Below are 12,247 nucleotides of genomic sequence, written 5' to 3'. Positions count from 1 at the left end.
CTGGAGCTTGTTGCCAGTAAAGGTTAGTTTGAGAGATTTAAAAAATGCTTCTCATTACATAACATAAGAATTCAAGGGGAAAGTGCATCAGCTGATAATGAAGTTGCCAAGAAGTATGCAGAGGAATTTCAAAAAATTATTGAAGAGCACGGATACACACCCATCAAGTTTTCAATGCCGATAAGACAGGTTGTTGGTGGAAAAAAATGCCCAACAGAACGTTTATTACAAAAAAAGAGAAAACTGCACCATGTTTTAAGGCATCAAAAGATCATGTAACATTACTTATGTGCAGTAACGCAACAGGAGATTACATGATAAAACTGATGCTAGTTTATAGGCACCTCTAATCCTTGTGCAATGAAAGGTATAAATAAAAATGAGTTACCGGTACATGGGAAAGCAAATAAAAAAGCTTGGGTAATTGCTGATTTATTTAAAAAATGGTTTCAAAATTGTTTTGTGCCAGCTGTGGAAAACTATTTAAAGCGAAAAAATCTAGATTTCAAGTTTTATTACTATTGGATGATGTTCCAGGCCATTCAAAAGATTTAAGTCATCCAAACGTTGACGTAATACCATCTAATACAACTTCTTTAATTCAGCCATTAGATCAAGGAAGTATATCTACCTTTAAAACTCGTTACATCAGAAAATTGTTACAATGGATTTTGAAAAAAATTGATTCCGAATCTACTGAAGCGATGGAGGAAACATTTTTTAATCATGGTCTGTATCGGAATCAGCTTTATCGCTCAAAGAAGCTAAACCATTAACATTAAATGTGTGTTGGAAAAATGTATGTCCAGAGTCAGTTCATTCTGGAAATATGGTTGAACTGGAAGAAAATGGAATCGGTGCGATAGTAGAACTTGCTAAATTGGTAGGAGAGGAAGGTTTTGATGATATGATTATGGAAGACATTCAAGAATTACTGGTAGAAAAAGAGGCTGGCGAAGTGGATTTGGTGGAAATGGCATCGGAGGTAAACCAAATAAATTCAGAAGATAATAGTGCAAACAAAAATTCTGAAGTTCCAAGTTTTACACTAAAAAGCATACTGGAAGGCATAAACTTAGCTGAGCAATTAGAATCTTATTTTTTTTTGGAGATCCTTTGACTGAAAGGAGCACACAGTTCAAAAGGAAACTTCAAAAATGCTTAGCTCCAACAAAATTACCAAAGATCTATCAAGCAAAAGCAAACAAACCCAGATTACTGATTTTTTAAAGAGAGCAGAAGATACACGAAATCTGGGTGCTGCACAAGAAAGTTCAGAAGGTGAAGATATTCTGCAACAGAGAAAATGCTATTGTTTGATTGTGTTTAGCAGCGATGAAGAGAAAGAAAATTAAATGAACTACATTATCAGACATATAAGTATCACAGTTTGCAAGACATTTGTTCAGTTATTACTATTTTTAATAAAGATTGTTTCTGATAGTTATAAAAAAAAAATGGTGTGCTTTTGGAACGTAACCTCGCCTTTTTTTGTCCTGGTTCTTAGTCCCATATAACACGGTTTGGCACCACATGAGATCTTATAGGAACCTAACTACCGTGTTATACGAGGGTTACCTGTAATTTAACACTGAATTAAATTATCCTGATTTAATTCAAAGTACATTGCAAGTTTTCTTGAAGTTCAAAGAACTTTTAAAATGCTTGATTTAAAAGCTAAACCCAACTACTGTACATGATCAGTACAATAAAAAATTATGTAAAAAGAGATTGGATAAACAAATAAAACAAAACTAATGAAGGAAATATTGGTTACAATTAACATTATTTTTTATTGCTTTATTTCAGTTTATTCATTTACCTTTTTATACTGTTATTTCATAGGCTTTGTTTATTTTCATCACTTTACTATACTAATATTAAATAAAAAAATAAAATGCTTTGAAATTTCTTATTGCACTATCATGTACTTCAAACAAATTAAGGAGAAATAAGCCCATCTTCAAAATAACTATAAAAATTTTTGAAATATAAAATTATCCTTGAGTTAAAACACATCTCTACTTAAGCTCAAATTACCCATTACGTTTCTTTAGCTTCTTCCTTTTAAAATGATTACTGTTGTGACTTTCTGTATTCTTATGTGATATCAAGTTATCAGCCTGAAGCACAAGAGAAGACTGGGAAAACAGCAGGATACCCCCTGGAATTTTTAATCAAAAAAATTAATAAAATTCATCCAGGTCAGTATTTCTCAACCTTTTCGTTGATGCGGCACACTTTTAAAGACACTAAATTTTGCAGCACACTATAATTACTATTATACAAACAACTTATATGTACTCATATACATATTTATAATACTATATATATAAATAAAAATGATAAATAATATATATATTATAATTTTATTAATATAAAATACAGTTGGATTTCTCTTTAATGAACTTCCATATAGTGAATTTTTCTATGTAGTGAACTTTTTTGATTTCCCCTTGGTCATTGAAAATAATTTCCGTATAACGAAGAAAATTTCCATATAACGAATTCGAGAAACCTAGGTACACGTTGTTAGCACCTCTGGCCTTAGGCAAAAGAGCTGACAATGTAGAATGCACGAATCAAGAGCTAGAAGGATTAAGAATTAATGACTTTAGCTTTTAATAGCTAAAGGCATTAATTCTTAAGAGCATTCCAAAATTTAGTGTTGCCTGTAAAGCATTTACTGTACCAAGAAGTCGCACTGGGAAACTGCTATCTATGTGTCCACAGCCATTGGCAAAGATTAAGGAATATTCCTGACATGGACATTGGTTCTGGTCAACCTGTTTTCTATTGCAAGCACCCTATTAGAGAATTATGAGTGATTTTCCTTTATCCCGGAAATTCACCTGTTGTTTGGCAGAAATGAGTCATCCATACTTTCACTAAATTTCACCTGTCTCTGTATGGTAGGTACAAGTGGTAAATCAGTTTTGTTTTAGCTGCTGTGCAAGTAACCTTACAATGTCTAAGAGAAAATCCTTGAGTGTAGTGAAAAAAGTGGAAGTGCTTAATAGTGTAGATCGGGGTGTTAAAAAAAAAGAAATCGCTTTAAAATTCGGTATCCCTGCCAGTAGTGTGTCAACCATTCTGAAAAACTGTTTCGATTCTCAAACCGTTTGAGGAAATCGGACCCAGTTGGAAGTGTGTGAAATTATGCCTGTATGAAGATATAGATGAACCAGTTTTTAAGTGGGTGAAGTTGATTTGAGACCAAAACATGCCAATATCAGGGCAATTAATAAAAGAAAAGGCTACGGAGTATGCATCTTTTCCTGAGCATAAAACTTTCCAAGCCAGTTCTGGTTGGCTGGACAAATTTAAAAAGCACCATGGCTTACTCCAGTGAAAGTGGGGTTGTAATTGAACAAGATTGTACCCATTGGAAAGAAACAGTTTTGAAAAAAATTATGGAGGACTACAAGCTCAAAAACATTCAACATTGATGAAACAGGTATATTCTTTAAATGTTTTCCAAAGAGGACACTGATTTTATCAAGTGACAAATATTTAGGTGGTAAAAATAGTAAGGAAAAAATTAGTCTTGGTTGATGCAAATATGGCTGGTAATGATCAACTGAAGTTTTTAGTAATAGGCAAAAGTAAACAACCCTGATGTTTCAAAGGAGTAAAGTCATTAGAGTTGGACTACAACTACAACAAAAAACCTTGGATGAAAAGGGATATTTCTGAACAGTGGATTTTAAATTTCAATAGAAAGATGACGAAAGAAAACAGAAAAATTGCTTTGATTGCCGACAACTGTCCTGCTGACCTTCACTCGGTAATTACAAAACTTACAAGTGTGAAGCTTGTTTTCTTCCCTCTGAATACCTCGTCAAAACTGCAGCCAATGGACCTAGGCATTAATTAAATTTGAAAATGCACCACCGAAGGTGCATACTGAAAAAACTTATACTGAGAATAAAATTTTGATTTGATTTGATTGAGTTTTTATTGGCGCATCAGCAGCTATGGCTATAATGCGCCAAACCCTAGTTATAAAAAGTAAATGTCAGTGACCTAGTGAATTAGGTCACTACGTCACATTATAAAAACAAGTATAAACTGTAACAGTAGTAAATCTTAAAAAATAATAAGATTTTTTAAATATGAGTAAAAAGGTTAACTAATTTTAGAAAATTAAAAATAGCAGACACATGGTCATTGTCGGATAAAATCTGACTGAGTGTATATGGCTCAGTCAGATGGTTAAAAGCGGTACAACGGATATTGCTAAAATCTCGACATTCAATTAAAATATGATGAATAGATAAAATGGTGCCACAGTTCTCGCACATAGGACAGTCATCTGCCCTCAGCAGAAAAGAATGTGTAAGATGACTATGTCCTATTCGGAGGCGAGCTAGAACAACTTCCTCCTTACGATCTGAGAATAAAAACCAAACCAACCTATAGATTCTGTTAGAGTTGGCGAAAGTGTGGAGTCAATATATGACAGAAAGAACAATTAAGAATTGTTTTGAAAAAAGCAGGTTTTGCTAAAACACCAATTAACAGTGATGAGAGGGATGAACTGCTACAAGACATTGAGCAATCTTGGGACAAACTCCAAGTGAGAGTTTTGATCAGTGCAGAAACTGTTCTTGAAGGATTTTTAGGAATTGATAACGATGTCATAGTAGCTGAATATCCGAGTGACTCCAACATTTTGGAGAGTATTCAAAGAATTAGTGACAATATCGATGATGAGATGTAGAAGCGTAGCTAGGTTTTCAGCACACTTGGCAAATTCGTGGCTACGCGCCTTTTTTCGATAATTGGTAAAATCATAATAAATAAGAAGCACAGTCGGACCTCTGTTTAACAAACTTCTTTATAGTGAATTTTTCTATTTAGAGATAAATGTTTTCTTTTTGCCGAATTTTTTTAGAATTCGCTAAATAGAATTTTATTCTTTACGGAATTTTTTTATTTCTTTGTTTTCTGGAAATGAAAATTTTCACCCATTGCCTCCAAGCAAGCAATAGTATTGTTGTTACGCTCGAATTAAAAGATAAAGAGATTACCATCTGCAACTCAGTGGGACCCGTAAAATCTATCCGACTACCTGTCCCACATACCGAGAAGTCGAGCCGGTCAATTACTTTCTGTGTATCCATAGCCAGTGGGCAGACCAAGGTGTATTAAACATTCGGACAATAGGCTCAGGTCAACCTTCTATTGCAATCATCCTGTTAGAGATTTAGAAAAGTGGTTTTTCCTTTATCCCGACAAGCGGTCATCTGTTGTTTCGTGGAAGTGAAACTGCACCATTTCAAAGCTATTGGCCTATCATCGAGCACAACATGAGATACAGAGGAAATGATGCCTCCCACACTACTATCATAGTTTTTTCTTAAGAGTTATCTATGGTGTATCCACACCGATATTATATAAATATAAAACTCTTACTCTTAACATATTATGCCTTGTTGCATTTAGTAATTTTAAATTATTTCACTTCATACTTTTGTTGCTAACAAATTAATAAATTCATTGTGAATTTCTGGAGATAAATAATTAGTGTGGTGTTTAATATGCGATTCCAGAGCATTTTTCATACCAACTTCAAATTGACTGACAAATTTTATCAAGTTTAAAAATACACCATAATTTTTTTTCTTCGGTATCGATATTACTAGAATCTCCACAATATGCCAAATTATTGTCAGCACAGAACAATATACATCTCAATATACGACGCCATTTTGAAATTTCTCTTCTTAGTGCTGCTTGTGCAGCGTCATCAATTAGTCCACCTTTTTGAAGACCCTTTTTCTAATAATTTCTATTTTGTGAAATTGTTTGTGTTGTAACAAATTCTCATGAAAAAGAATGTTTGGGTTTAGATGTTTCCAATCCTTAAATCCATCTGAGCTGCAAAATGGAACATTATTTGTGCTAGATACAAATAATAGGCACGGGAAAACAATATATTGCATCTTTGTTTCTGCAATAAAATAACCATTTCTTCTCCTTTTTTTTCAATACCTTCATTTTTGTATTTCCATGAATTATTGAAACAATGGCCATTAGTGACAGGATACGTATTTAAGACTATATGTTCGGGACCGTGTTGCACAATAAGAGATCTGTTTTTGTGGGTATTAAAGTTCCAAGTGGTCGGATCATTAAAATTCAGACTTACATGTTAATATTATTGCTGCCATCATTTTCTTCTGCCAACTGTTGTTGGTTATTGTCCACACTTTATAATTCTTTTAAAATAACTTCAACTGTTTGAGCTTTTTCTTGGACTTCCATTTCAGTGGCATCATCATTTGTTTCATCTTCATTCGAATCATGTTTGTTTTCTTCATCACTTTCAGGTTTGGAGTGGCTTATTGTAAGCCAGTTTTGTAAACTAGCGGAATTTTTTTTTTCTAATTTCCTCTTTATGCTGTCTTTCTACGTGGTACTGATGTCCACCTTTTTTTCTTTGGTGGCATGTCTAAAATTAATGTGGCCTTTATTGTTTTATTTAAATTATAAATCATAATATTCATGATTACCTGTTTATATAGCAATCACAAAAACACTATAACTTATTCAATTTGTACACAATGTGTGAATTGCGAACTACTATGCATTCGAGCACACGCTGATGAAGCGATTGCCTGATTGGTCCCTTCAAAGTTACATTCTGGACAGCAATGTCCAGCATCTGTGTCCACATGCTGCATAGCATCTATGATGCTATGCAATATGTATTCAGATGCAAGGATGCATGCAGGCTTGAATCACAATGTGAAAATTAATTTTCACCCTCCCTGTGCTGTCATCTTGATTCGACATCATCGAGGGGCGACATTGTCATTTCGTCAGCTAGCCTCGGGTGTCAAAATAGCTTGACACTGTACTGATGTAGTCTGTCAGTGGCGACCTTGGCACCTTCCCCAATGCCAAGGCGTTCCTACGCCACTGATGAGATGGATGAAAATGAGGAAAACGAAGGCAACATTAAACCTTCCAAACATAAAATGTTGGCAGCATTTGACAGTGTCGAGGCCTTCAGTGTGAAGAAAATATGCTAGAAAATATATTTCAGTGCTTAAACAAATGCGAACATTTTTATGAATGATGTACAGTAAAATCCAGTGTACAACAAAATATAACCAAATATTTTACGACATAATTCTTAAAAGTGTACTAATATATTGTGTGCGTCATGTAAGTAGTCATGTCTTAATGTGTGTATTAATAAATTAATTGTTTTAAAATGTTAGAAAACTTATTCATTCCCACTTTTTCTGATTTATTTCCCATATTTTACTGTATTTCTGAGTTGAATTACAATATTTCTCATTATTGAAAAGATCGTATATCTTTATAACGAAATTTCTGTATAACGAATTTTTTAAAGCAAATGACCGATTTTGTTATATGGAGGTCTGACTGTATTCACAAACTAAGTTATTTCTGTTAGGTATATTTAATAATACACTTATTATTTGTTTTAAATGCTTTCAATGTTATTTTTTAAACATACATGAATTGCATGAAATTTAAAAGAAAAGAAATTAATTAAAAGAACATACATGAAATTTAAGAGACAATATGAAAAAATTAACATATTTAAATATAAAAACAAACAAATATACAATTATGACATTTTAAATCAGTGAAACGGTTGGGTTTGATGGAAACACACAGTTTTTTAATAAAAGGATTAATTGTGGATAAGGTTACTTTCAACTCTTCTACCGACTTTAGCCTCTCTCTCTCTCTCTTTTCATTTAATCTTGTTTAAAGCAGAAAACCCTGTTTTGCAGTAGGAAGTAGAAAATGGCAATAAAATTCTAATTGCCTTTTCCAAATTCGTGGATATTCATTTTGAATTTTGCTAATATTTTAATTTGCTAATATCGGCGCTATTAAAGTGAATTTCCAGTGACTGGTCACTACAGATCTCAACCAATTCTCCTTCCTCTTGCAGATTAAGTTCTAACATCGGAAGGTTTCTTGTTGCAAATGAGTCTCTTACCCACAAATATTTTTTGGTATCAAGGGATGGAAAGTAACGTTCAATTTTTGTCTTTAACAGCTCTAATATTTCACTTATTACATTAATTATATTAGTATAATTCATTTTGGCAGTCAAGGAAAACATTGATATATTTTTTCCATATACTCAACTTTTCTTTAAAGGCAAACAACTTGTCAGTAGAAGTGAGTAAATTTTCCTATGGGCCTTTGCATACTGATATTTAATTCATTAAGCTGTGCGAATAAATCTGTTAGAAAAGCTAATTTACAGCGCCAAATTTCATCACTTAAATAATCATAAAATTTTGATCGCTCCAGTGAAAAAAATATGAGCATTTTCTCACGCAACTCGTCCATATGCATAAGTACATTTGCTTTTGATAGCCACTGAACCTCAGTATGCATCATTAAAGAAAAATGATGCAGACTTCAGTTCCTTGTGTAATTTTCCGAAAATATGTATTATTTGTGGTCAACTTTTGATATAATTGACCATTTTAACCGCTTAATCAAGTATAAGTTTTAAATCAGGTATGGCTGTCTCCACTACCAGAACTTCTCTGTGTCTAACACTGTGTGTTGTAATAATATTTGAATTGTGTCGTTTCACTAAGTTTACAAATCCTTTTAGCGCTCCTGTCATCGCAGGAGTAACGTCGGTACAAATGCCAATGCACGACTTCCATAATATACCACACTTTTGTAAATAATTATTCATTACTTTGAAAATATCTTGGCCGGATGTTCTTTCACTGAGTTTGTCACAACAACAAAAACAATAATAATAATTGTGTCATTTTGATAAACCTGACAAATGCTATTAATTGGGTTTTCCCATTAATGTCTGTAGAATTATCTACTTGCAATGCAAACAGTCACCCAAAATTATTAATATTTCGAACAACTTGTTCTTCAACATCATCGGACATTTCTTTTATATGCCTGCTAATTGTGTTGTTTGAAAGTGGTACAGTCATTCTTTTTCAGCTTCCTCTCCCAAAATACTTTTCACGATTACCAGGTATGCTGGTAAAATCAGACTTTCTGCAATCAGGTGAAACTTCTTTCTTTTTTTTTTTTTTTCTTGCCACCAGTTCGGCTACTAAATTAGCTGGCTTCTTGCACTTGATCAGATATTTTAGTCATATTATAAAATTCTGTAGCTTGTTTTCTAGTAGAAGCCAGCAGTTTTTTAAAATACTCTACAGTTTTGGATGATAAATTCTCCTGTTTCACAGAAAAATGACGCTGCAATTTTCTCGGCGGCATTGATTCATTCGACAATTTTAAACCACTGCCACACAAAGGTTGAGGACAATCTTGGGTACCAGCATATGAAAATCTCATCCCCAAATAATCATCATCACATTTATAATAATATACTTTCTTCTTTTTTGATGTTTGCTTGATTTTGTTTTTGTCATTTTCTCCACGCTCGTTGTTATCAATTTGCCTGTTCTGATTTCCTTTCATTAAAAATTTATCCATTGCTAATAATTTCTAAAAAAAAATTAGTTACTTCTAGAATGTACTATTACAGTTAATTTAAAATACCTGTTCTATACGAATTAACTGAATATGACATTTTAGAGATATAAAAGCACAAAAAGTAGTTTTAAAACACAAAGGAAATTTCTTATTATCTGCTTACAAGTTACGCTTATACAACTGCAGAGTGCCCGGGAGAGACCCTCAAGTGATAAGAATGGCCAAATAAAGGTGAACAGATCTACTTCTACGTGGTAGATGACTCTCATCAACCGGCGAAATACGACCACTTTGCTATATTGGAGGCTTGAAGTGGTGGAACCCATGTTCAGTCTCCAGAGCTAAGTTCCGGTCAACCCTTCCCCATCTATTCCATCATGCAGTATGACTGATGACTTTTGAAGTTATGATTAACATCATGGCGAGATCCAATCTTCATTACATTTTGAGGGTACGGCTTTAAAACAGTGTTTGCAAGCCAGCTGCTAGTTAATACACCGGACGAAACCTATTGGTAACTCTTTAGGAGGCGTCCGGATCAGCTAGTGTATAATCTTGCTACCTCTACTCTGCCAAATAGTGACTGCAGGGGGTCTGAGTAGTGTGTATGAGGGGGGGCATTGTCGAGGACACGTTATTTCAAGGATCTGGGTATATTCTTCTCATATGTATGCCCTATCCAAAAATTTCATTACTTCATACAGTGTCTCCCCCCCCCACTTTTTCTTACTAGTGAATACACCATGAATTGTCAAACTAATAGAGTAAGCTTATCTGGGAAAAGATCTAAACCTCCCAAACACTTCCTAGTTCATTTCACAAATATACGTGGTCTCAATTCTAATCTCAACAATATCCACTTCCACTTGCTGTCTGCCAAACCCCATGTACTTTTTCTGACAGAATCTCAATTATCGGTTGATTCAGCTACTGCTCATCTCAGTTGCCCAAATTATTCACTGTATAATTCCTTTCGCCTCAAAGGTGGTACTTGTGCATATGTCCGTTCCGATATTCCCTGTCAGAGACTTGGTAATTTGGAATCTCCTCTTTTCGACCTTCTCTGGATTAAAATCTTTCTCTCTACCTCGTGTCAATTTCATCAGTTATCTCTACCGTTCTCCCAAATCCACTAATCACTTGGAGCACTGACTTTTTCCAGTCCAACTTTCCTAACAGTGAGGTAAGTTTTCTTGGTGATTTTAATGTTCACAACTCCAGTTGGCTTCCATTTTCTAGTCACACCGACCCAGCTGGTCGAGATGCTGAGGCTTTTGCAATTACTAATGACCTTGTGCAAATTGTTCATTTACCTACAAGAATACCGGAATCCTAACCATACAGCCAACACGCTTGATCTTTTTCTCACAAACAACCCTTCTAATACACGATCGAAGTGAAGTGGCCTTTTAGCCAACTAAGACAACAACTTGGTGATTGTCTCTTCTCCAATGGAGCCTTTATCTCATGCCTATTCCCAACCTCGTATTGTTTGGCATTACAAGAATGCAAAATGGATTGACCTGCGAGATTTCTTTTCTTCTTTTCCTTGGTCGGATTACTGTTTCAAAACATCTGATGTCAACATTTGCACAGATCATGTCAGTGAATTTATTCTTGTAGGAATGGAATTCTATATTCCACACTCCACTTTAAAATTTCGTCCTTTATCTAATCTTTGGTTTTCAAATAAATTTGCTAAGGCTGTTCAAGAGAAGAAAGTTGCATATCGTAATTTGCTTATTTCCAATTCTTCAGTTTCATTTTCTGCCTACACCAAAGCTCGCAACAATTGTACAGCAGGTATTAATCAGTCCAAACTACATTTTGAACAGGCTAAGAGTAGAAAACTTGCTTCTTGCCCTAATGGTAGCCAAGCATTCTGGTCTTTTGGCAGTGGGGAAAAGACAACTTAGTTGATTTCAATCCTTCTAAATAAGCCACAACTTTTGCCCATCTCTGCTCCCACCTCTGTCAAAACCAGATGGCTCTGTTGTCACTTCAGCCAAGGATAAAGCTGACCTGCTAGCATCCCATTTTCTTCCAACTCATGTATTAATGATCTTGGTAAAACACCTCCCACCATTCCCACCACGCTCCATTCAATGCCTCCTGTGGTCTTCCGTCAATCTTGATGCTAAGAAAGCTCCAGGTCCTGATGGTATTTCTCCACTTGTTCCCAAAACCTGTGCTCCTGAACTTACTCCTGTTCTTTGCCACCTTTTTTCACTTTCTTATTCCAAAGGTGTTTTTTCCTTCTGCTTGGAAATTTGCTCATATCCAGTATGTTCCTAAAAAGGGTGACAAATCCCTCCTATCCAATTATCGTCCCATTGCAATTACTTGTACTCTTTTTAAAGTAATGGAGAAATCAATTAACCGCCAACTCAAACTACCTAGAAACTTTCTGTCTGATCAACGATTGCCAGTATGGATTCCGCCAGTGTCGATCCACTGGTGATATACTTCCTTATATTACCCATTTATGGACAAATTCAATGGAAAAGTTCGGTGAAACACAAGCAGTTGTTCTTGACATCTCAAAGGCTTTCGATCGTGTTTGGCATAAAGGTCTTTTAAACAAGCTTCCATCTTATGGTTTGCCAACATTTTTTTGTAATTGGTTATCCAGTTTTCTTTCTGATCCCTCACTGAGGGTGATGGTAGATGGCCCTCTGTCTTCTAACTTCTCCACTAATGCCGGTGTCCCCCATGGTTCAGTTCTTTCCCCCCACTCTTTTACTCTTGTATATCAATGACCTTCTAC

At 34.7% G+C, this 12,247-nt stretch overlaps 1 protein-coding gene across 1 annotated transcript in view; it reads right to left on the bottom strand.

The window, feature by feature from the left end:
* Nucleotides 1–12,247, bottom strand: part of LOC150081844 (uncharacterized) — a 92,718-nt gene that overhangs the window by 14,039 nt on the left and 66,432 nt on the right. Inside the window, exon 4 of the mRNA XM_090380341.1 lies at nt 2,041–2,164. Within this exon, the coding sequence (XP_090236467.1) occupies nt 2,041–2,164 (124 nt within the window). The remainder of the gene's footprint in view (nt 1–2,040; nt 2,165–12,247) is intronic.

Source organism: Mastigoproctus giganteus, chromosome 8 (assembly GCF_048544385.1).
Source record: "Mastigoproctus giganteus isolate SK-2022 chromosome 8, ASM4854438v1, whole genome shotgun sequence".
Taxonomy (NCBI): Eukaryota; Metazoa; Arthropoda; class Arachnida; order Uropygi; family Thelyphonidae; genus Mastigoproctus; species Mastigoproctus giganteus.
This window is presented reverse-complemented; position numbering and strand designations above follow the sequence as displayed.